General features: G+C 41.1%; 1 protein-coding gene across 3 annotated transcripts in view; it reads right to left on the minus strand.

Moving 5' to 3' along the window:
• The window catches only part of FBXW11 (F-box and WD repeat domain containing 11), a 785,504-nt gene that overhangs the window by 587,058 nt on the left and 175,585 nt on the right, over positions 1-22,861 (minus strand). For 2 of the 3 annotated variants that reach the window (XM_040404956.1, XM_040404947.1), the window contains one exon: positions 18,795-18,857. The exons of the other annotated variant lie outside the window; for it this stretch is intronic. In XM_040404956.1, the coding sequence (XP_040260890.1) occupies positions 18,795-18,857 (63 nt within the window). The remainder of the gene's footprint in view (positions 1-18,794; positions 18,858-22,861) is intronic. 3 annotated transcript variants of the gene reach the window in all.

Here is a 22,861-nt window from a genome sequence, read left to right on the forward strand (position 1 = left end):
CAAAATGTCTCTTTAGGCCAGTCAATGTGATCTTTAGCAAATTGGAACCTCTTCAGCACGTCTTTTTTTTTCAACAGTGGGACTTTGCGGGGGCTGTTTGCAGATAGCTTGGCTTCACATAGGCGTCTAATTGTAACAGTACTCACAGGTAACTTTAGACCTCTTTGATCTTCCTGGACCGGATTATTGGCTGAGTCCTTGCCATTTTGGCTATTCTTCTATCCATTCGAATGGTAGTTTTCCGCTTTCTTCCACGTCCTTCAGTTTTTGGTTGCCATTTTAAAGCATTTGCGATCATTTTAGCCTATCATTTTCTGCACTTCTTTATATGTTTTCCCCTCTCCAATCAACTTTTTAATCAAGGTACACTGTTCTTCTGAACAATGTCTGGAACGACCCATTTTTGAAGAATTCTGAAGAATTTCAGAGAGAAATGCACTGTAACCAGCATGTATAACATTTGCTGCCTTCCTTAAATAATGGCAAAAATTGCCACCTGTTTTTCAAAGAATGAATGACATCACTCATTGAACTTCACACTGCTATTATTTTGAACATGCCCCTTTCAATTAGTGATTCAATTACACAGAATCAGCAGCATGCATGTCATGACTGTTGGGCCTGTTGGATTTCTATTACTCTACTACATTTACTAGTAAATTGTTTGGCATGTAGAAATATAATTTCTACCAAAAACAGTGATTGATCAGGATAGGGATGTCTGACAGATTATTTTGAACACAACTAAATGTTACTATGGCAGCATCATGTTGACAAAAGTACAGAGATATTCTTAATGAAAACTTGATAGAGTGTGCTCTGGACCTCAGAATGGACTTAACTCCTTAAGGACAGAGCCATATTTCACAAATCTGACAAGTGTCACTTTAAGTGTTGATAACTTTAAAATGCTTTGACTTATCCAGGCAATTCTGAGATTGTTTTTTCGTCACATATTGTACTTCATGACACTGGTAAAAATTGCAAATTTCCAAGTTTCAATTTCTCTACTTCTATAATACATAGTAATACCTACAAAAATAGTTATTACTTTACATTCCCCATATGTCTACTTCATGTTTGGATCATTTTGGGAATGATATTTAATTTTTTGGGTATGTTACAAGGCTTAGAAGTTTAGAAGCAAATCTTGAAATTTCTCTGAAATTTTCAAAAACCAACTTTTTAAGGACCAGTTCAGGTCTGAAGTCACTTTGTGAGGCTTACATAATAGAAACCACCCAAAAATTACCCCATTCTCAAAACTACACCCCTCAAAGTATTCAAAACTGATTTTACAAACTTTGTTAACCCTTTAGGTGTTCCACAAGAATTAACGGAAAATAGAGATAAAATTTCACTTTTTTGGCAGATTTTCCATTTTAATATTTTTTTTCCAGTTACAAAGCAAGGGTTAACAGCCAAACAAAGCTCAATATTTATGGCTCTGATTCTGTAGTTCACAGAAACACCCCATATGTGCTCGTAAACCGCTGTAAGGGCACACGGAAGGGCGCAGAAGGAAAGGAATGCCATACGGTTTTTGGAAGGCAGATTTTGCTGGACTGGTTTTTTGACAGCATGTCCCATTTGAAGCCCCCCTAGAGTAGAAACTCCAAAAAAGTGACCCCATTTTAGAAACTACAGGATAGGGTGGCAGTTTTGTTGGTACTAGTTTAGGGTACATATGATTTTTGGTTGCTCTATATTACACTTTTTGTGAGGCAAGTTAACAAGAAATAGCTGTTTTGGCACAGTTTTTTTTTTTTTTTTTTTTTTGTTATTTACAACATTCATCTGACAGGTTAGATCATCTGGTATTTTCATAGAGCAGGTTGCCACGGACACGGCGATACCCAATATGTATATAATTTTTGGATTTATGTAAGTTTTACACAATGACTTAAGTAATAATCATGTTTTAGTGTCTCCATAGTCTGGGAGCCATAGTTTTTTCAGTTTTTGGGCGATTATCTTAGGTAGGGTCTAATTTTTTGTGGGATGAGATGACTGTTTGATTGGCACTATTTTGGGGTGCATATGACTTTTTGATAGCTTGCTATTACACTTTTTGTGATGTTAAGTGACAAAAAATTGCTTGTTTGGTTTTTTTTTTGTTTGTTTTTTACGGTATTCACCTGAGTGGTTAGGTCATGTGATATTTTTATAGAGCAAATTATTACGGACGCTGCGATAAATAAATAAAAAAAAGTATATATTAGTTAAGTTTGACACAATAATATTTTTGAAACAAAAAAAATAAATCATGTTTTAGTGTCTCCATAGTCTGAGAGCCATAGTTTTTTTTATTTTTTGGGCCATTGTCTCATGTAGGGGCTCATTTTTTGCAGGATGAGGTGACTGTTTGTTTAGTACTATTTTGGCATACATACGACTTTTTTGATCACTTATTACCTTTTTTGGGAAGGTGGGCAAAATTTCAATTTCATCAGTTTTTTTTTAGTTTTTTTTTTATAGCGTTCACAGTGCGGGGAAAGTAACATGACCATTTTATAGATCAGGTCGTTACGGACGCGGTGATATCAAACATGTGTAGGGAATATTTATTTATTTTTATTATTTTTTTTTCATTTTTAATCAGTGATTTTTTTTTATTTTTACATTTTATTCACTTTTTTTTACCCAGATCCACTTGGTTCTTGAAGATCCAGTGGGTCTGATGTCTTTATAATACAGTACACTATATAGTGTACTGTACTGTATTTTCACTTTACAAAGTCTGATTAGACTTCTGCCTTTAGCAGAAGTCTGATCAGCACCATGGACAGCCTCTGATCAGCATCATGGACAGCCAGACGCCTGTGAAGGCGTCAAGTTGCCATGGTAACCATCACTCATTGCCACAGCAGAGCAGTGGGTGATGGGGAGGGAGGGGGGTTCCCTCCCTCTCCCATCGGGGGCTGAAAAGGCACAGCAGCCCGCGATGGGAGAGGGAGGGAGCTCCCTCCCTGTTAACCTCTTCCATACAGCGGTCCCTACGGACCGCGGCATGGAAGGGGTTAAACGCCTGACATCTGTGCCAGCGCAGATGTCAGGCGTTTAAAGCAGAGTGTCAGCGATCGCCGATATGGGGAGGGGGGGTCACAGGACCCCCCCTGGGCATGGACCCTGGGTGCCTGCTGATTGATTTCAGCAGGCACCGGGTTCCGATCACCGCCGGCCGAGCGGCGGTGATCGTAAATACATAGGACATACCGGTACGCCCTCTGTCCTTAAGGACTTGGACATCAGGACGTACCGATACGCCTTATGTCCGGAACAGGTTAAAAGGTTCCCTTTCCAACTCTAAGCACACAACCAACACAACACAAGAGCTTAGGAATAATTCCATCCACATAATTCCATCCACATAACTCAATCTAACATCTCTGGAGAGACCTCAAAAAGGCTTCCTGACGGTTCCCATCCAACCTGCCAGAATTTGGGAGGATCTGCAGAGAAGATCGGCAGAAAATCCCCAAATCCAGGTGTGTAAAAATTGTGGCATCATACCCAAAAAGACAGTAAACTGAAATAATTGCCAAAGTGCTTCAAATAAGTACCGAGTAAAGAGTGTAAATACTTAAATGGGCTGTCCGCTTTTTTATATATATTGGCGGGGGCCCCCCGACTCCCCTACTGATCAGCTGTTTGAAGAGAAAGAGCTCTATCATTTCTTCATTATTTAACTGCTCGCTGTCACAACTGCTGCAGTGGGAAGATGTAATTACAATGACACCATTTCATTTACTTCAATGGGGTGGCTCCTCCATATTCACTGACAGTTAATAAGGTTAAAAAAAAGGCATAAGTCCAACAAGTTCCACCAAGGGATAGGCGGAGACGTGAAATCCAGAGGGAAGTGAGACTCCGATTTCTAGACATTTTCATAAGCATTAATGTCATTTACCTTTAAGCCCTTTTAAAACTGTTAACTGTTCCTGCTGTGACCACATCCAGAGGTAGTCTATTCCACAGATTCACAGTTCTTACAGTAAAGAAGCTTTGACGCCTCTGGAGACTGTACTTTTCCTTCTCCAGTCAGAGGCTTTTGTCTTTTGAGGGAATTTTACATTGAACAGTTTTTCACCGTATTTTTTTGTATGGCACATTTATATATTTGTATAAGTTAAACATGTCCCCCCTTAGCCGTCTCTTCTCAAGACTAAATACATTTAATTATTTAATCCTTTTAATCTTCTTCATAACCAAGACCCCCTAGGTTAGTTTCACACTAGCGGCAAGGACCTCCGGCAGGCGAAAAGTACATGTCGTACTTTTATTCAGGGGGCACACATTTACTAGCGGCAAGACAGATCCGACAGGCTGTTCACCAGCCGGAACAGCCTGCCGGAGGTCCATGCCGCTAGTGTGAAAGTACCCTTATCAGTTTAGTTGCTCTACTTTGTACTTTTTCCAATTCCAAAGCATCCTTTCTATGGACTGGTGCCCAGAACTAAACTGCATATTCCAGATGAGGCTGCCCCAAAGCTTTGTAAAGTGGTAGTATTACATCCCTGTCCAGCAAGTCCATGCCTCGTTTAATGCATGACAATATCCTGATAGCCTTAGAAGCAGCTGATTGTAGATTAAATAACAGCATACAATGTCAATCTACAAGGACACCCAAATACTTCTCTACATTCCCAAGGGCATATGTAGCACAAAGATTATTACTACCAAGAAGCATAACTTTACATTTATCCCAATTGAACCTCATTTGCCAGGTTGATGCCCAATCACTCAGTGTTCAAGTCCAGGAACGAGGGAGCACCCACAATGCCATGCAGACAATCAGCAGATAGCCAGCCCCTATGATATCCCAACCCTATAAAAAAAAGCATCCTAATGACCGGTCTTCGCCATTTTACAATGAACTTAGTGCAGGGAGAGATGTTGCAGGCACTAGGAACAGTGTATAGAAAAAAAAAATCTAGAATATTCGAGAATACAAATATATACCACTATATTCTACACCAGGCATCCTCAAACTGCGGCCCTCCAGCTGTTGCAAAACTACAACTCCCAGCATACCTGAACAGCCTACAGGTATCAGCCTACAGCAGGGCATTGTGGGAGTTGTAGTTTTACAACAGCTGGAGGGCCGCAGTTTGAGTATGTCTGTTCTACACCTTCATGAATTCTCGAAGTGCCGATATTCAAGAAAAAAAAATTGCGATTTGAATATTCGCAATCAACACTAAAAGCTAGGTTTAGCTGGTGTTTTATCAATAAGTAAGCCTGCGTATATTTAAGAGATAATACCTGTCAGAAGGTGCAGTAATAAGTTTGTATTGCTCAGGCCATGTTGGTTCCACGATGGACCAATTTGCTGTTAAGAACTGTTTGCAAATATTATTGAAATGTGTAGGAAAGACAGTTTGTTGTACTCCCTCTCATCTAATAAGGTGCGAATATCTGGGATCTGTTCCCTGCTAAATACTTCCGCCAAGGGACGAGTGGAGAATTTGTCCCGTAAGGGTCTGAAAGGCTTGTTACCGTTCACCAAGTATGGGAGCATGAACAATGGGGCCAGAGATGAGAAGTTATGTTGTTTAGGGAAGAAAGCTAAAAAAAGAAGGTAAAACTGTCACCGTTCCTCTAACAGTTGAGCACATTTTAGGGGTCGTCAGTTGCAGGGAGTGTGTGCACAAAGTGAGGCTAGTTGTTCACCTGTGAGAGGGTCGCGCTCAGCCTCAATATGTGGGGAAGTAGTATGTATGCCAACCAGAGCCACCCATCTACTTAAATGATTTGCCCTGTAATACAACAGAGGGTCAGGAAAAGCCATGCCTCCCCGCAAGTAAGATTTTAAAAACAGTCTATGTGGGAGGCGTGGAGGTTTGTTCTTCCACAGAAATTGGGTGAATAGGCGGCGAATGGTCTCGAAAAAGTTTTAGGAGGAAAAATCTAAACCATTTGAACATAAAAGGAGTTGTGGAAGAATATAGGTCTTCAGGTAATTTTTCCTACCTACCCAGGAAATAAAAGTCAATTTAATTTAAGAGATTCCAAGTGATTTTGCTAACCAGGGGTAAATAATTTGCAGAGAATAGTTTAGAAGGATCTTTGGTAATAAACACCCCAAGATATTTAATCTGGTAGTCAGGCCATTGGAAGGGGGCAAGTTGTTTAAGCGCGGCAACCATATGAGCAGGTGTGGAAACATTTAAAATTTCATACTTTGAAAAATGTATTTTAATGTTAGAGATCCATGCGAAAGGACTCAAAAATGTGTAGTATATGAGGAAATGCTTGTGTGGGGTCATCCGCGAACGCAGCTGTTTTAAGAGTATGCAAACCTAACTTCAAGCCGTGTATTGCGTCATTTTGTATAATTTTTTTTTGCTAAATCTCCATGGACAGAATAAATAAGGTTGATAAGGGGCAGCCCTGCCGCATCACATTGGTGATAGAAAAAGCGGGATATAAAGTGACATTGATTCTCAATCTAGCAGAGGGTTGGGAATAGAGAAAATGGCCAAGATAAATGCCTCCGGGAATCCAAAACGTGACCGAGCCGCCCTCATAAATGACCATCTAACTCTATCGAATGCTTTTTCAGCACCCATTCCCAGTAAGATTAAAAGGTATATTTTTTTTGGTGGCGTGATGTACAAGATTAATAAACCTAGTGGTATTATGCTTCCCTGCCCAAGAAGGAAGGAAGCCAACTTGTTCCAGAGTAATTAATTTATGTAAAAGAGGTTTAATCGTACGCGCTAGTAGTTTTGCCCACCATTTAACGCCTGCATTTAGGAGGGAAATTGGACGGTAGTTTCCACAGCAAGCAGTATCCTTCCCCTCTTTGGGAAACAGAGTAATATATGCTGTCAACAATTAAGGTGGAAATGGAATGCCCCTTAGTGGATCATTACATACATGTAAAAACTGGGGAAGGAGAAGTGATGGAATATGAAATAGGGAACCCATTAGTTCCTCAGCATTAGAGTGTACTGGTAGGTTATAAAGCGATGGGTAAAACTTAATAAATTAATCTGTGATCACTATAAGGTCAGTGACAGTGGAGGAGGGTCCTGTTTTGATCTCACGAATGAAAGATTGCTCTTTACACTTCTTAACCCCTTAGGGACTGAGCTCATTTTCACCTTCTGGACCAGGCCATTTTTTGTAAATCTGACCAGTGTCACTTTATGTGAGAATACCTTTAAAACACTTACTTATCCAGGCCATTCTGAGATTGTTTTTTCGTCACATATTGTACTTCATGACACTGGTAAAATGGAGTAAAAAAAAATCTTTTTAATTTATAAAAAAAAATAAAAAATTTACCAAAAATTTTTTGGGGGAAAGCAGATTTCCAAGTATCAATTTCTCTACTTCTATAATACAAAGGAATACCTAAAAAAAATAATTAACTTTCATTCCCCATATGTCTACTTGTTTGGATCATTTTGGGAATTACATTTTATTTTTTGGGGATGTTACAAGGCTTAGAAGTTTAGAAGCAAATCTTGAAATGAACCATTCTAGAAACGACACCCCTCAAGGTATTCAAAACTGATTTTACAAACTTTGTTAACCCTTTAGGTGTTCCACAAGAATTAATGGAAAATAGAGATACAATTTCAATATTTAACTTTTTTGGCAGATTTTCCATTTTAATAATTTTTTTCCAGTTACAAAGCAAGGGTTAACAGCCAAACAAAACTCAATATTTATAGCCCCGATTCTGTATTTTACAGAAACACCCCATATGTGGTCGTAAACTGCTGTACGGGCACACGGCAGGGCCATACTGTTTTTGGAAGGCAGATTTAGCTGGACTGGTTTTTTGACACCATGTCCCATTTGAAACCCCCCTGATGCATCCCTAGAGTAGAAACTCCAAAAAAGGGACCCCATTTTAGAAACTACGGGATAGGGTGGCAGTTTTGTTGGTACTATTTTAGGGTACATATGATTTTTGGTTGCTCTATATTACACATTTTGTAAGGCAAGGTAACAAGAAATAGCTGTTTTGGCAGTTTATTTTTTGTTATTTACAACATTCATCTGACAGGTTAGATCATGTAGTATTTTTATAGAGCAGGTTGTCACGGACACGACAATACCAAATAGGACAACTTTTTTGGGTTGTTTTCAGATTTACATAACAAAGCATTATTTTATTTTTTTTAATGATTCTTTAGTCTCTCCACATTCTGAAAACCATAGTTTTATAAAAAATTTTGGGCGACTGTCTTGTGTAGGGGCAAATTTTTTTCGGGTTAAGATGACGATTTGATTGGCACTATTTTGGGGTGCGTATGACTTCGCTTGCTATTACATTTTTTGTGCTGTAAGGTGACAAAAATTGGCTTTTTTTACAGTTTTTTTTTTACGGTATTCACCTGAGGTGTTAGGTCATGTGATATTTTTATAGAGCAGGTTATTACGGATGCAACGATACCTAATACGTAACTGTATACTTATTTTTTTTTTAAGTTTACACAAGGATTTCATTTTTGAAACAAAATATATAAATCATGTTTTAACATCTCCAGTGTAAGAGCCATAGTTTTTTTTTCAGTTTTTGGCCGATTATTTTGGGTATGGTACGATTTTTGCGGGATGAGATGACTGTTTGGCATTATATTGTGGTGCATATGACTTTTTGATCGCTTGCTATTACACTTTTTGTGATGTAAGGTGACAAAAAAAAAAATGCTTTTTTAACACTTTTTTACTGGGTTCACCTGAGGGGTTAGGTCATGTGATATTTTTATAGAGCATGTTATTACGAGGGCGGCAATACCCTATATGTATACTTTTTTTCATTTACTTAAGTTCTACATAATAACTGCATTTTTAAAACAAAAAAAAAATTATGTTTTAGAGTTTCCATATTCTGAGCCATAGTTTTTTTTTTTGGGCGATTGTCTTAGGTAGGGGCTCATTTTTTGCGGGATGAGGGGACGGTTAGATTTGTACTATTTTAGTGGGCATACGCCTTTTAGATCGCCACTGTTGTACTTTTAGTGATGTAAGGTGCCAAATTTTATTTTTATTTAGCACAGCTTTTATTTTTTACGGTGTTCATCTGAGGTGTTAGGTCATGTGATATGTTTATAGAGCCGGTCGATACGGACACGGTGATACCCAATATGTTTAATTTTTTTTTTTTTACTTTATTTGGGGAAATGACTTTTTTTTTACTTGAAACTTGAAAATTTTTTGGGGGAAAACTTTATTTTTTCACTTTATTTTTTGTCCCACTTTGGGACTTCAACTTTTGGCGGGTCTGATCTCCTTTACAATGCATTCCAATACTTCTGTATTGGAATGCATTGGCATGAGTAATACAGTGTGTATTACTCATACAGCTTCCTGCCTGTGAGATCCAGGGGGCTGGATCTCACAGGCTCTTCACCGGTAGGCAGCGCCGATGCCTAAGGAAGGCATCGCACTGCCTTCCATTCCATCGGGTCCCCATTACAGCAGCACAGGGACGCGATGGCACCGCCAACCGCCCGCCGCAATAACCCGTAAAAGCCGCAGGTCTGAAATGGGGACCCCTCCCCCCATGCATTGACCCAAGGTGCCTGCTCAATGAAATACATAGGACGTACAGGTATGCCCTGTGTCCTTAAGTACCAGGACATCAGGGCGTACCTGTAAGCCCGGTGTCCTTAAGGCTAGGTCTACACGACGACATTTGTCACGCGACAATAAGTCGCGCAACATTTGTCGCACCAATGTCGCGCAACAATTTTTATAATGGCAGTCTATGGTGTCGCACTGCAACATGCGACATGCTGCGACTGCGACGCAACAGTCGCAGAAAAATCCATCTCGATGGATTTTCTGCGACTGTTGCATCGCAGTATGTTGCAGTGCGACACCATAGACTGCCATTATAAAAATTGTCGCGCGACATTGGTGCAACAAAATGTTGCGCGACAAATGTCGTTGTGTAGACCTAGCCTAAGAGTTTAACTAAGGCCGACAAGTTTAGAACCTGTCGCCATGATCATAAATTTTGAAAGAAGCTCTTTGATATAGTTTAGCAGACTTAACATTCAAGAGATCTTTCAGCTGCCAACGCAAATTTTCCAGTTTAGTTTGTACCACAGTCGCTTGGGAACATTTGTCAATTTTTTCCAGAGCCGCCAATTCTGAAAATAGGGAATTTAATTGCTCATTTATTTGAATTTTAAGCCTAGCCCCGAATGCAATGTGTTCTCCCCTTATAAATGCCTTGTAGGTTTCCCACACCACAGGAGAAGATATGTCCAAGGTAGCATTGGTACAGTAATACTCCGTAAGGGTGGACTATAGGGCTACCAGTTGTCGATCGTCGTCAAGTAATGTCTCCTTAAGTGACCATCTGCATTCCCTAGGTGGGAGGCGTGAGAGAGAAAATGACAGACAGGGTCATGATCAGAGAGTGTGATAGAGTCTATGGCAGGACCGTAACTATAGGGGAAACGGGGGAAGCAGCTGCTTTGGGGCCCTGACCCAGAAGGGGCCTATCCAGGAGGAGGAGGACTAACGGATTTGGTCAGGGCCCCCTCAACAGTATTACACAATGAAATTATATACAGTGACAGTATATAACTGTGTATAAAATGGATGGAACAGCTGCCGGGCTTGGTCTGAAAGAGCGATCTTTACTAGCCACGGGAATGGGGGCGGCATGAAAGGAAGGGGGGAGGGGGCCCCCATTCAAAAATTTGCTGTGGGGCCCAGTCATTTCTAGCTACGCCACTTGTCTATGGCAATCAAATGCAGGATCGGAAGAGACCTTCCAGATAAAAAAATATATAGTCCAATCTATGGTAAGTATTATGCAGACGGGAGTAAAAGGTATAATCCCTTGTGAGAGGATGTTGGAGTCGCCATGCAATCAATCAAATCTAGACCATGAAGGCACCTCTGAAGCTTGCTAAGAGAAGCCTGAGAAATGCAGCAGGTCTGACTTGATGTGTCTAAAAGAGGATTCAAAGCAAGATTGAAATCTACAACCAGAATACCTTCTGCAAATTCTCAGAATGCCACCAAATTGTTCACCAACCAAACAGTTTAGCGACAACTGGGTGCATAAAGATTGGCTATAGAAATCTCAACCCCTGCAAAAGCCTGCCTTTAACCGCTTCCCATCTAGGCCATTTGCCCTCTTCCTGACCAGGCCTAATTTTGCAAATCTGACATCTCTCACTTTATGTGGTAATAACTTTGGAACGCCTTTAATTATTTAAGTCATTCAGAGATTGTTTTCTCGTGACACATTGTACTTCATGATAGTCATAAATTTGAGTCAATATATTTCACCTTTATGAAAAAATCCCAAATTTACCCAAAATTTAGAAGAATTCGCAATTTTCTAAATTTCAATTTCTCTGCTTTTAAAACAGAAAGTGATACCTCATAAAATATTTATTACTTAACATTCCCCATATGTCTACTTTATGTTGGCATCATTTTATTCTTAGAAGGCTTAGAACTTTAGAAGCAATTCTTCAAATTTTGAAGAAAATTGCCAAAACCCACTTTTTAAGGACCAGTTCAGGTCTGAAGTCACTTTGTGGGGCCTATCGTTAAGATGATACCCTCACATTTGAGGGACACGTCGGACCTCCTCCAGTCACTGACCGATATTCAGTGGCAGGAGGAGTTCCGACTCGTGTCCCTCGATGTGGAGAGTCTCTATACCCGGATCCCTCAGGATAAGGGCATTGAGGCAGTGATGGAAGTCCTACAGAACACAGATAGAAGTGAGGACTTCAAGATGTTCATCACGGAAGGCCTGAAACTAATTCTCACTAACAATGCCTTTATGTTCGGAGATTCCTGGTATAAACAAAGGGTCGGTACCGCGATGGGGACCCCAGTGGCGTGTACTTTTGCCAATCTGTACCTGGCCCGGTTCGAAGACCGTTTTGTGTACTCGAGTTTTAATCCATTTCTGAAATATATGCATGCCTATTACAGATTCGTGGATGATGTTTTCATCATATGGTCCAGTGACGAGGCACATTTCCGGGCTTTCGTGGATTACTTGAATACACAGAATGACATGAACATGCGATTTACTTACCAGTTTGGGGGCAATAAAATCGAGTTTCTGGATGTAGTGGTATCAGTGGTGGAGGGGGAGTTGGTGACGGAAGGTTTTCGCAAGCCGACCGCCGCCAACTCCCTCCTCCATTTCTCCAGCTATCACCCAAGCACAGTAAAACAATCAGTGCCATATGGCCAATTCAGAAGACTTGCACGTATAAATACCACCTCAATGAGTTATGATAAACAGGCGCAGGATCTGCGCGCTAGGCTGAGACGTAGAGGGTATCCCCCAGACTTGTTGAATCAAGCTATGACAAAAGCGTCACAAGTACATCAGACAGAAGTAAGGGAGGGTAAACCCTCAATAAAAGGGCCCCCACCCTTCGCCTTTTCCTTTAAATTCAGTCCTATGGCCGATAAGATAAAACAGGTCATAAAGAAAAATTGGAGTATCCTAGTGAGGGACGATTCCCTAAAACAATTGAAAGATATGAAACCAGTGATAGCGTTTAGAAGATGCCATACTATACGCGATCAAGTGGTAACTAGCCATTTCAGGAAAAAACGTCTCACATGGCTGTCTGAACAGAGACCAAAAGGGAATAGGAGTTGCAGAAACTGTTCCTTCTGCAGCTTCAATTCCCAACTACAAGTGATCTCTTTTGCAGGGATAGAACATAGGGTTTTTCCACTTATTACCTGCCGCAGCAAATTTGTGGTTTATATAATTTTATGTAGATGCGGACGCTTCTACATCGGAAAAACTATCCGCTGCTTATTTGAAAGATTCCGCGAACACCTAAACTCCTTAAAAACAGGAAAGGGTGTTCCGCGGTTAATAGATCATGTGAATAAGGCACATAGTGGAAATCCCAATGTGCTGACTTTTGCTGGCCTTGAAGTAGTTAACCGCACTGAAAGAGGTGGTGACAGAGAAAGGGAGCTTCTGAGAAGAGAAACTATATGGATCCTACGCACGGATGCATTGGGTCCGCTGGGACTAAATGAAAAAATAGATATGAGCGTATTTTTGTAATGAACCACTCTTGCTTATTGTATTTTCGTATTTTGATTTGTTCTTATTGGTTTATGTATGTTCACATATGCACCTTACATCATTGAAGAGGTCCCGCCTGACTGTAATCCCTGCCCTCCCTCTTGAGAGGCCAGGTGTTGATTACTTAGTAATTAAGCATATTACTGTGATGATGCGGCTTCCTGTGCACTATAAGAAGGTGCCGTGACCTCTTCAGTGTTGGAAAGCCAGAAGAAGCGCATACACGCGCGAAACGGCTGTTGCTTATTTGCTGCTGTATCTGCAACCCTTGCACCCCCCTCCTGCCATGGAATAAAGTAACCTGCCTATCAACGGTGAGTGCCGCTCGTTTTGTTTTCTTTTTCTTTTTATCACATTCCCCATATGTCTACTTTATGTTGGCATCATTTTATTTTTTTAGGACGTTAGAAGGCTTAGAACTTTAGAAGCAATTCTTCAAATTTTGAAGAAAATTGCCAAAACCCACTTTTTAAGGACCAGTTCAGGTCTGAAGTCACTTTGTGGGGCCTACATAGTGGATACCCCCATAAATGACCCCAATGTAGAAACTACACCCCTCAAGTTACTTAAAACTGATTTTACAAACTTTGTTAACCCTTTAGGCGTTCCACAAGAATTAAAGGAAAATGGAGATCACTTTTTTAAATTTTACTTTTTTGGCAGATTTTCCATTTTAATCCAATTTTTTCTTTAACACATCAATGGTTAACAGCCAAACAAAACTCAATATTTATTACCCAGATTCTGCGGTTTACAGAAACACCCCACATGTGGTCATAAACTGCTGTATGGGCACACGGCAGGGCGCAGAAGAAAAAGGAACTCCACATGGTTATTTATATGCTATGGCCCATTTGAAGCCCCCCTGATGCACCCTTACAGTAGAAACTCCAAAGAAGTGACCCCATTTTGGAAACTAAGGGACAAGGTGCCATTTTTGGTGGTACTATTTTTGGGTACATATGATTTTTTGATCATTCATTATAACACTTTATGGGGCAAGGTGACCAAAAAATTTGTTGTTTTAGCATTTTTTTTTTTTTCTTTTTACGGTGTTCACCCGAGGGGTTAGGTCATGTGATATTTTTATAGAGCCGGTTGTTATGGACGCGGCAATACCTAATATGTATACTTTTTTATTTATTTCACTTTAACACAATAATAGCATTTTTGAAACAAAAAAAAAAAGATGTTTTAGTGTCTCCGTGTTCTGAGAGCTATAGTTTTTTTTTATTTTTTGAGAGATTTTCTTATGTAGGGGCTCATTTTTTGCAGGATGAGGTGACGGTTTTATTGGTACCATTTTGTGGGACATATGCCTTTTTGATCACTTGGTGTTGCACTTTGTGATGTAAGGTGACAAAAAAGGCTTTTTTTGACAGTTATATATATTTTTTTTTTATGGTGTTTATCGGACTGGGTCGATCATGTGATATCTTTATAGAGCCGACCATCACGGACGCGGCAATACCAAATATGTGTATTTTATTTTATTTTTTCTATTTAAAAAAATAATAATTTATTCCTTACATGTGAAACCTTTTTATTTTATTTTATTAACACTATTTTTTTATTTTTTATTTTACACTTTTCGTCCCCCATAAGGTCATACAAGACCTTTGGGGGACATTTACGTCACTTTTTTTTTTTCACTGTTGATTTCTCCTGTAACTAGGGCTGACATAGTAGCCCCAGTTACAGGAGAAATACACCCCCCCAGAGAGGCTGTACAGCGCAATACAGAGCTGTACAGCCTCAGTGCAGGGCTGATCGAGGTCTCCGAAAGACCTCACACAGCTCCTGCACTCTCCGGTCCCGGCGATCACCTGACAGTCAGGCCGCTTTTGTCTCTGTGAGCGCTGTGTATTCAGCGATCTAGAAGGCAGTGACGCCTGGGCACTGTCCGTGCCTTCTCTAAGGGTTGCCCTGCTGTCAATGACAGCGGGCAACCCGATCAGCAGCTGCACGATTAGCGTGCAGCTGCAGTTTCTGAATGGACGTTCCAGAACGTCCATTCAGAAATAGAGAACCACCTTCCGGACGTTTTTAGTCTATGGGCGGACGGGAGGTGGTTAAATAAAGAGAGACCTGCCCTCTGCATCCGAATGCTCAGACTCGTAAATATTGGGAATGTTTTTACTAAGTGCGATGTTGTGCCTTTAGATGCAGATTATGGGTGTGCACTATGGAACCATTTAATGTAAAAAGGGTGTGACAGGGTAGGAAGACGTTTAGAATTGAAATGTGTCTCCTGGAGGAGTATATCTCCACAGGCTTTTAAAAAAAGGGATAATACCTGGCTACGTTTCCTTGGTTCATGAAACCCTTTAACATTAAACGAAGTAAACGTTCTATTGTAATGAGCCATTGCAGGAAGGAAAGAAAAGAGCACCCTGGCAGTGTCTTAAAATTATAGAGAAAGATCAACTGATCCCAGTGTTTTGTGTAGCGGAGCAAGATCCATGAGTAAAAGTAAGTACAGGAGCAAGTAGGGAACTAGAAAAATCCTGTAAGAGGGAATTAAGCTAATACAATATAAGTAAACATTTTAAACCTAGAACTAGGCAAGATGGAACCACATGTGAAAGAATCTTTCACAACAGGTCTGTGGGTTGAAGCTGAGGGTAACGAAACGAGAAAGCTGAACAGTTGAAATATGAATAAATCCCTATTGGGAACCTCTGATTTATCAACTCACCATCACTCCCGCCTCCCCCCCCCCCAGCCCCCACTTAAATATCAGAAAAAAAGCAGCAATTTGAGAGGTTGCACAACCTAAGGAAGGAAAAAAAAAAGAACAAAATACAGCCCTTATGAAAATAAAAAGGAAAAAAGTACTCTTGATAATCATATGAATCTCAAGATCAGTTCTGGACCAGGTTGTTTTTCTTTTGAGAAGTCTTTCCGGGTTGTAATTCTTGTGCTGTTTCCCGGCAGCCACCATCTCCCATGGTGCTGATGAAATAATGGAGGGGAGCCTGTAAAGATCTTGGATGGCTGACCAGTCCGGAATCCGATTATCTTAAAGATCCAAGGTCTCTATGATTTCTTTCAATTCGCCACGTTTCCGGATAACCACCCTTTTGCCAGCGATCATAAAGCTAATGCTAAAAGGAAACAACCACCGAAAGGCAATGTTTTGGCAACAGAGCATCTATGAGCGGTTTTAAGATTCTTCTTTTGGAGACGGTGATGTTGGCCAAGTCCTGAAAAATCAATACATTGGCACCTTCCCAGACCATATGGTCAAGACCTCTCGCAGCTTTTGGGGATGTCATCGCGCACAACCAAACTATATTATCAACATGATGTCCCTGGGTGGCTCCTGGGGTTTTGGCCTAGCTTTGAGAGCTCTATGAGCACATTCGATGTTAACCACCCCTAAGACTTGAATAAACAGACATTTGAGTGAAAATTGGAGATCTGTTGCAGAGGACTCATGGACTCCTTTAATTCTAAGGTTGTTACGCCTCCCTCTGTTATCTTGGTCCTCCAGCCAATCAACAATTTTGTTAAGGTGATCTTGACATGTAGAAAAGGAGGAGGCAGATGCTTCTGCATAGGTGATAAGTTGAGCTTGCGTATTCTCCAATTGCTCTACCCGCTGGGCAATTTGTTTAACATCTTGTTCGATCTCATGAAGCTCATTCATAACGGGGCTAAGGGCTCTATTGAGAGCTTTGCTAAGGAAAGATATGGAGATGGGTAGTTCACTGAAGCTCTCAGAGTTGTTGTCGTCGCTCTCTTCCCCACCATGTGTCGAAACTGTATGCTTGCAAGGGAGGGGTTTTTCAGGTTGGGAGCTCATGGGGTGATTTTTGCGAAAATTTCTTGTGGGTTTCTTAATAATCGAGGCTGCTGGGTTTTCAAACTAGAGGAAGGTCTTTAGATTTATGTTGACCAACTTTAACCAATGCCAGATTGGTAAAAGGTGCTAGTGAGAGAAAAACAAGTGAGCTTTACCTTAACAGTAGAGGATCTAGTAGTGGATCTCAGCTGGTCACTTGGTCTTCCAATAGACTAGCACTCATGGTTTCGGATGCGGCAGAAATTGAGGCCGCGGCTTGTGGCGGTAAGTAGGCCCGAGTAGGCCACAACCCAAAAATTGGTCCAGGAGGGCTTGGGAGGACACGAACCGGTGCCCTGACACTCCAGGTGGGCCACAGAGTGGAGGTAAAGAGCCTGGCAGGTAGGATGTCCACTGATGGCTATAGATTAGCCTTCCGATGTTAGGAGCTTAGCTGAGACGTGTCCTACCAGGTTTCCGGCAAGCTCCACCTCCCCGCAAGCTGCCTACTTAGATCCAAGATATGGGCTTCCAAATATGCAACATGCTTGCATCTAGTGCAAATGTATTGTCCCTCAAATGGCTCTTCAAGGCATACATACATTGCACAAGAAACACACTTAGTAGCATTGTCCACAGAGTACATGTGTCTAGAGTAACGGCCATGTTTTCATAAAAAAATTAAATTTGCATGTTACTGCTGCTGCAGCATTATGCATAGAACAATCTTTATTTTCTTCACATACCACTGTTTTCTTTGAGTTTTTCCCTTAGTTACTGCTGTTTTAACCGATATGAGGACCTTCTCAAGATGGCTCCTCTGCCAGTTCTCTGAGGCCAAAACTGATTTCCCTCACTTCACATACGCACTTGCTGTAGCCAGCAGCTCCCTGCCAATCAGATTGGATTACTGAGAGACATGCCTCTGCACTCTGAAGGCTATGCAGTGTGAAGAATCGCCCCTCTGTCTTCTGGTCTTCTTAGCCGGAGACAGACAAGCCATAGCAACTGTCTTAAGGGAGCAGTGGAAAGGGACAGGGGACATTAATGAAAGCTGCTATTATAAGGTAATTACAGATCTTCTGACAATCATTGACAGACTAACTCAGGTATACATGCCTAGCTCTAATGAACTAGCAAATAAAAAATATGACAGTTACACTTTAAATGGGGATGTACAGTAAAGGAAAACAGTAAATAGTAGTTAGAATTGGACCCTGTCTGCTGTAGTTGGAGAACTTGCTAGAATCAAGCAAACAACACACAAGGAAAATCTATCAAAGCTTAGATAAATAGGACCTAAATAGGAAGGAGCTGTCCCATAGTGAATGGGACGGCATAATAATTACGCCTATTAACTGCTGCAGTTGCTATGGCAAGTAGGTAAAAAACGAGGAGAAGGCAGCGCTCGTATAGGCAATGCGGTCTCTTCAAACAGCTGATCGGCAGGGTTGCTAGCAGATGGCCCAAGCCGTTCTGAAATTGATAACCTGTCCTGAGGATAGGTTATCAACGCAAAGAAAAAGCGGACAACCCCTTTAAAATCAATTAGCAAAGATTACGAGCATGCTGTTTTTAAATTTGTCATTATGGGGTATTGAGTTCAAACTGATGGGGAAAAACTATGGGGGTCATTTATTAAACAGAAATAAGGCTAAATTAGGCGTATTTCTGACAGAGATTGCCATTTTCCACGCCTGTTTTAGGTGTAAAAAAATGGTCTAAATGTAAGACCGCTAGGAAGCGGTCTTACATTTAGAAGCAGCACTGGATCTGCCAAAGTTATGTAGAGGCCTGCTCCTATGCAGGGCTTTATTAATAAACATGACCCTATATTTTTTTTTTATTTAGTACAAGAACGCAACACATCAAAATGTGAAAAAAGGGAAAGGGTCTGAAGACTTTCCAAATGCATTTTATTAGAAAGAAATTCCAAGATCCTACCTGCCATAAGGTGTTTTTCTTTGGAGATTCATCTTCATTCTGATCATCCATAACAGAAGTAGTCTATTATAAAGAAATTAATATTGTTCTATTACCCAATACATTTCCAAAAGAAAAAAAAAAAAAAACATCCTTCTACACATTTTTCATATACAAATGCAAAATGCTTCTGGCTGGAAGCCAGTGCTCAAACCAAATAATTGACAAAACAAAACAAAAATAAGTGTTTGCTTAACCCCTTCAAGACAATTTTCCACGGCGAGATCAAAGCAGCAGCTCCCGAACATGTGGGACGCTGCACTAACAAGCAAGCTGCACCGGCTACATCCGGATACTATAGGAACAAGCCACCATAAGGAGCGGTAAAGTATCTGTTATATCAATACAATTATATAATCAACGAACATTAGACTTTGTTTCATATACAGTGGCTATGAACCATCAATGGTTATAAACACACCGTTTAGCCGTAGAGAAAACAGCATGTGTCATCCAGGCCATTACTCAACTGTGTGTCACTATGAGGGGCATCAAGTCACCAGATGAGTATATATAACAATTAAAGCAACATTGGAGCCTCACAATAAAGAGAGTAAATGAACCAAACTGAAAATACATGATATACTCATGAGAGACTTATAGCGTTTTGGTGATTAATTACTATATATGAATTAATATATATGGAAAAAAAAAACTGAACATCAAGTTGCGACTGAAAATACACAAGAGTCTCTTGATGACTACTTAGCGATATAACATTTAAGGCTCCACCCTAAGTGAATGGTATCATTATAAATGCAAATGCTGTTGAGACTCTGTGCGTGTGGTCTCAGCCGGGCTAGGCTGAGGGACCACGAGGCTAAGTGACAGCCTGGAATTTGAGGGATGCAGTGACGCCTGTGGCACAAGGGGCACAAGGGCCACAAGGTCAGAGTCGGGAGGACTGCTGGACCACAATTCCCCAAAGAGACTTGCATTTGCTACAGCCTCAAGGCTGCTTAACTATTGGGCTGAGAAAGCCACATGTTATGACCGTGTGTGAACGGTCCTTTAGGTGAGTCAGGTTATTATATGTTTAGTTAGAGCCAGCCGGGAAGGTGTTTATTGTGTATCATTTATGTTTGGTTTGCGGAGGTGCCAAATAAAGCGATGTTTGGACCTGAAACTTGGTGTCTGGTGACGATACTTGTGTGAATGACCCCCGGAGAAGAGCTAACCCCCCACACTGTATACACTTATGTATTGATCCACCCAACTATCGATCTGTTTTACATTTTGGGTGGGTCTACATATTAATGTTGATTCCTTTAGTCGATCCTTTTATTAATATATTAATGCATTATATATATATATAGTTTAAATTGGCCAAAATAAGAGAATTTTCTTACATTTTAACATTTATACCGAAATAATGGATTCCAACCATTATACCACCCTATCCAATAATCATAAGTTAGTCTAAACAGGGAATAACACCAACCCCTGTCCGGCTATGTAGCACTTGACAGAGGGAGTGCATGGCCGGATTTGCGTTTTTTGCGTTCCACAACTAGAACGCATGCTTCAATTTCCTGTCGGTGGAGTGCTTAGCCAGACTTCCGGTTTTTGCGTTCCACAGTTGAAACGTACGCCCTAGCTTCCTGTTGGGAGGCCACAAGCAAGTTACAAACATAGGGTGTGTCTGGGCCTCCGGTCATTACATTCCTTAAATTTTTTTACACTATATTATATTAATAAAGGACCAGACGATGCCAAAAGTATAATCTTTAGTTTACCCCCAGAGACTGTTTTTAGAATGAGGTTCAAATGAGCAGGTGCACTTCCAGTTCCGGTGTCATGCCACCGGAAGTGCAATCCTGACCATGAGCTACAGATTTTTTTCCCAAATAATTACTCAAAGTATTTATGGACCTGCCAGTGTACTACTGTCTTCATACTCTGCTCCTGATGAAGGGGGTTTGACACCCCGAAACGCGTTGAGCTTATTGAATAAAGAACCACCTTGTTGTATCCGGGTCATCTGTTTGGAGGACACCAAGGAGTTAAAATCTACGTGCGAACTCGGCGAGGGAGGGAACGGCGACAAGTGTCTTATGCTCATCTTGCGCCCTCCTCCCTGGTGAAGGGAGTACTCATCGCAGTGTGTACACACTTCTGATTTTATTTGGCTAATCCATGTGAGATATTTTGTTCATAAGATATTTTAATATATTTTTATATGCAATCCTAATTTTGACAGCACTGGGGTATTTTGCATCTATCACTTTATAATAGGTGTCTATCAATTGGAGAAAAATTGGTGCTTAATAACCATCTAGTCTCATAACTTGGGAACTCTGAGGCCTCCAATTCTCTAATTCACCTTCGGGAGCTCTCTATCTGATATATTCAGTTCCTATATAGCAACTACACCTTTGATAATTCTTCTTGGCGCTCCACCACCTCTTTTTTCCTCCTTCCGAACGTATCTTGTACACTACAGTCTGCTTGTCAGACCGTTGTTTGGTGTGAAGCAGCCCCACTTACGTATTCCCTGACCTCTCAGTTCATTTAAAATACCCAGGCATCCTTTGGCGCCCCTTCCTGCTTTGCTCACCCCCCTCCTTTTTCTTTTCTCCTCTCCTTTTTCTCCTAATAAATTAGGCGAATCTCATGCCAGTGCAGTGAGATCAAGACAAGCTTATGGGTAAGGCCTCATGCACACAGCCGTTGTGCGGCCATTACGTGCATTTGCACGGGCAACATCCGTGCAGCGGGCCGGACCAATTCAACTTGAATGTGTCCGTGGTCTGTCCGCACCGCAAAAAATTTATGACATGCCATATTTATTTGCGGTGCGGAACAACGGAGAGAAACACCAAGGAAGCACTCAGTAGTGCTTCCGGTGTTCCGTTCAGTCACTCCATTCCGCATCTCCAGAATTGCGGACTCCGCAATATGGCCACGGCCGCCCAATGGCCATGTGCATGAGGCCCAAGTGTGATTTTTTTATATTTTTTTTACAGAGTTTCCAAAACCAACTTTAAGGACCAATTTAGTTCTGAAGTCACTTTGAGAGGCCTACCTAATAGAAATCACTCAAATGATCATATTTTAGAAAGTGCACTGCTGAAATTATTCAAAATTGATCATGTGACCACCGGGGCAGGAGACTGCAGAAGCTGACAGTTCTTCCTAGACAGCTCTGCAGAGAGGCTGTACTATGCTTTATAGCAGTGATGTCGAACCTATGGAACGGGTACCAGAGACTGCACTCAGAGCCTTCATTGTGGGCACCCGCACCCTGGAAAAAGTCTATGGTGTACCAATATGCCTCAAACTTTTCCTGCCATTCATTAGCACAGGGCACACTATCAACAGAAAATCTAGCGCATTCAATGTAGGTTATTAAGCTATTATAGCTAAATGATAAAGTACATGGAAGATATACTATATTGGACTGTAGTATTGCCATGTTGGCACTTTGTGATAAATAAGTGGGTTTTGTGTTGCATTTTGGGCACTCGGGTCTATACTTTATAGCATATGTGGGGGCTGTATTACCCCTGTAACTGAGGCTACTATGTCAGCCCCAGTTACAAGTGAAATCAGCAGTACAAAAAAATAAAAGTATTAAGTTTCCCCCATGTATGACCTTATGGGGGACACAAAGCATTAAAGGGAACCTGCCATGTGGATATTTGATTATAATCTAACTAATTATATACAATCATTAAAGGGTTTCTACCACTTCGTTTCACATAATTAGCTGTCAGACACTAGCGATACGCTAGTGTCTGCTCTGCCAAACCATCCTAATATAATTGCTTTTGGGGCAGCCGTTTCGCTAAAAAAAGAACTTTTATTAATATGCTAATGAGCCTCTAGGTGCTATGGGGGCGTCATTAGCACCTAGAGGTTCGGTCTACCTTCACAAACTGCCGCCGCCCAGCGCGTCCCTCCAGCACGCCCATCTCCTCCTGAATGCGATCCTCCCTGTGAGCGTATGTATTCGGCGCATGCGCAGTGAATGTCTGACCGCTTCCCTGCTCCTGTTCCTCGGAGCACTATGATGTCATCGCGCAGGC

This window comes from Bufo bufo, chromosome 1, assembly GCF_905171765.1.
Source record: "Bufo bufo chromosome 1, aBufBuf1.1, whole genome shotgun sequence".
Classification (NCBI taxonomy): Eukaryota; Metazoa; Chordata; class Amphibia; order Anura; family Bufonidae; genus Bufo; species Bufo bufo.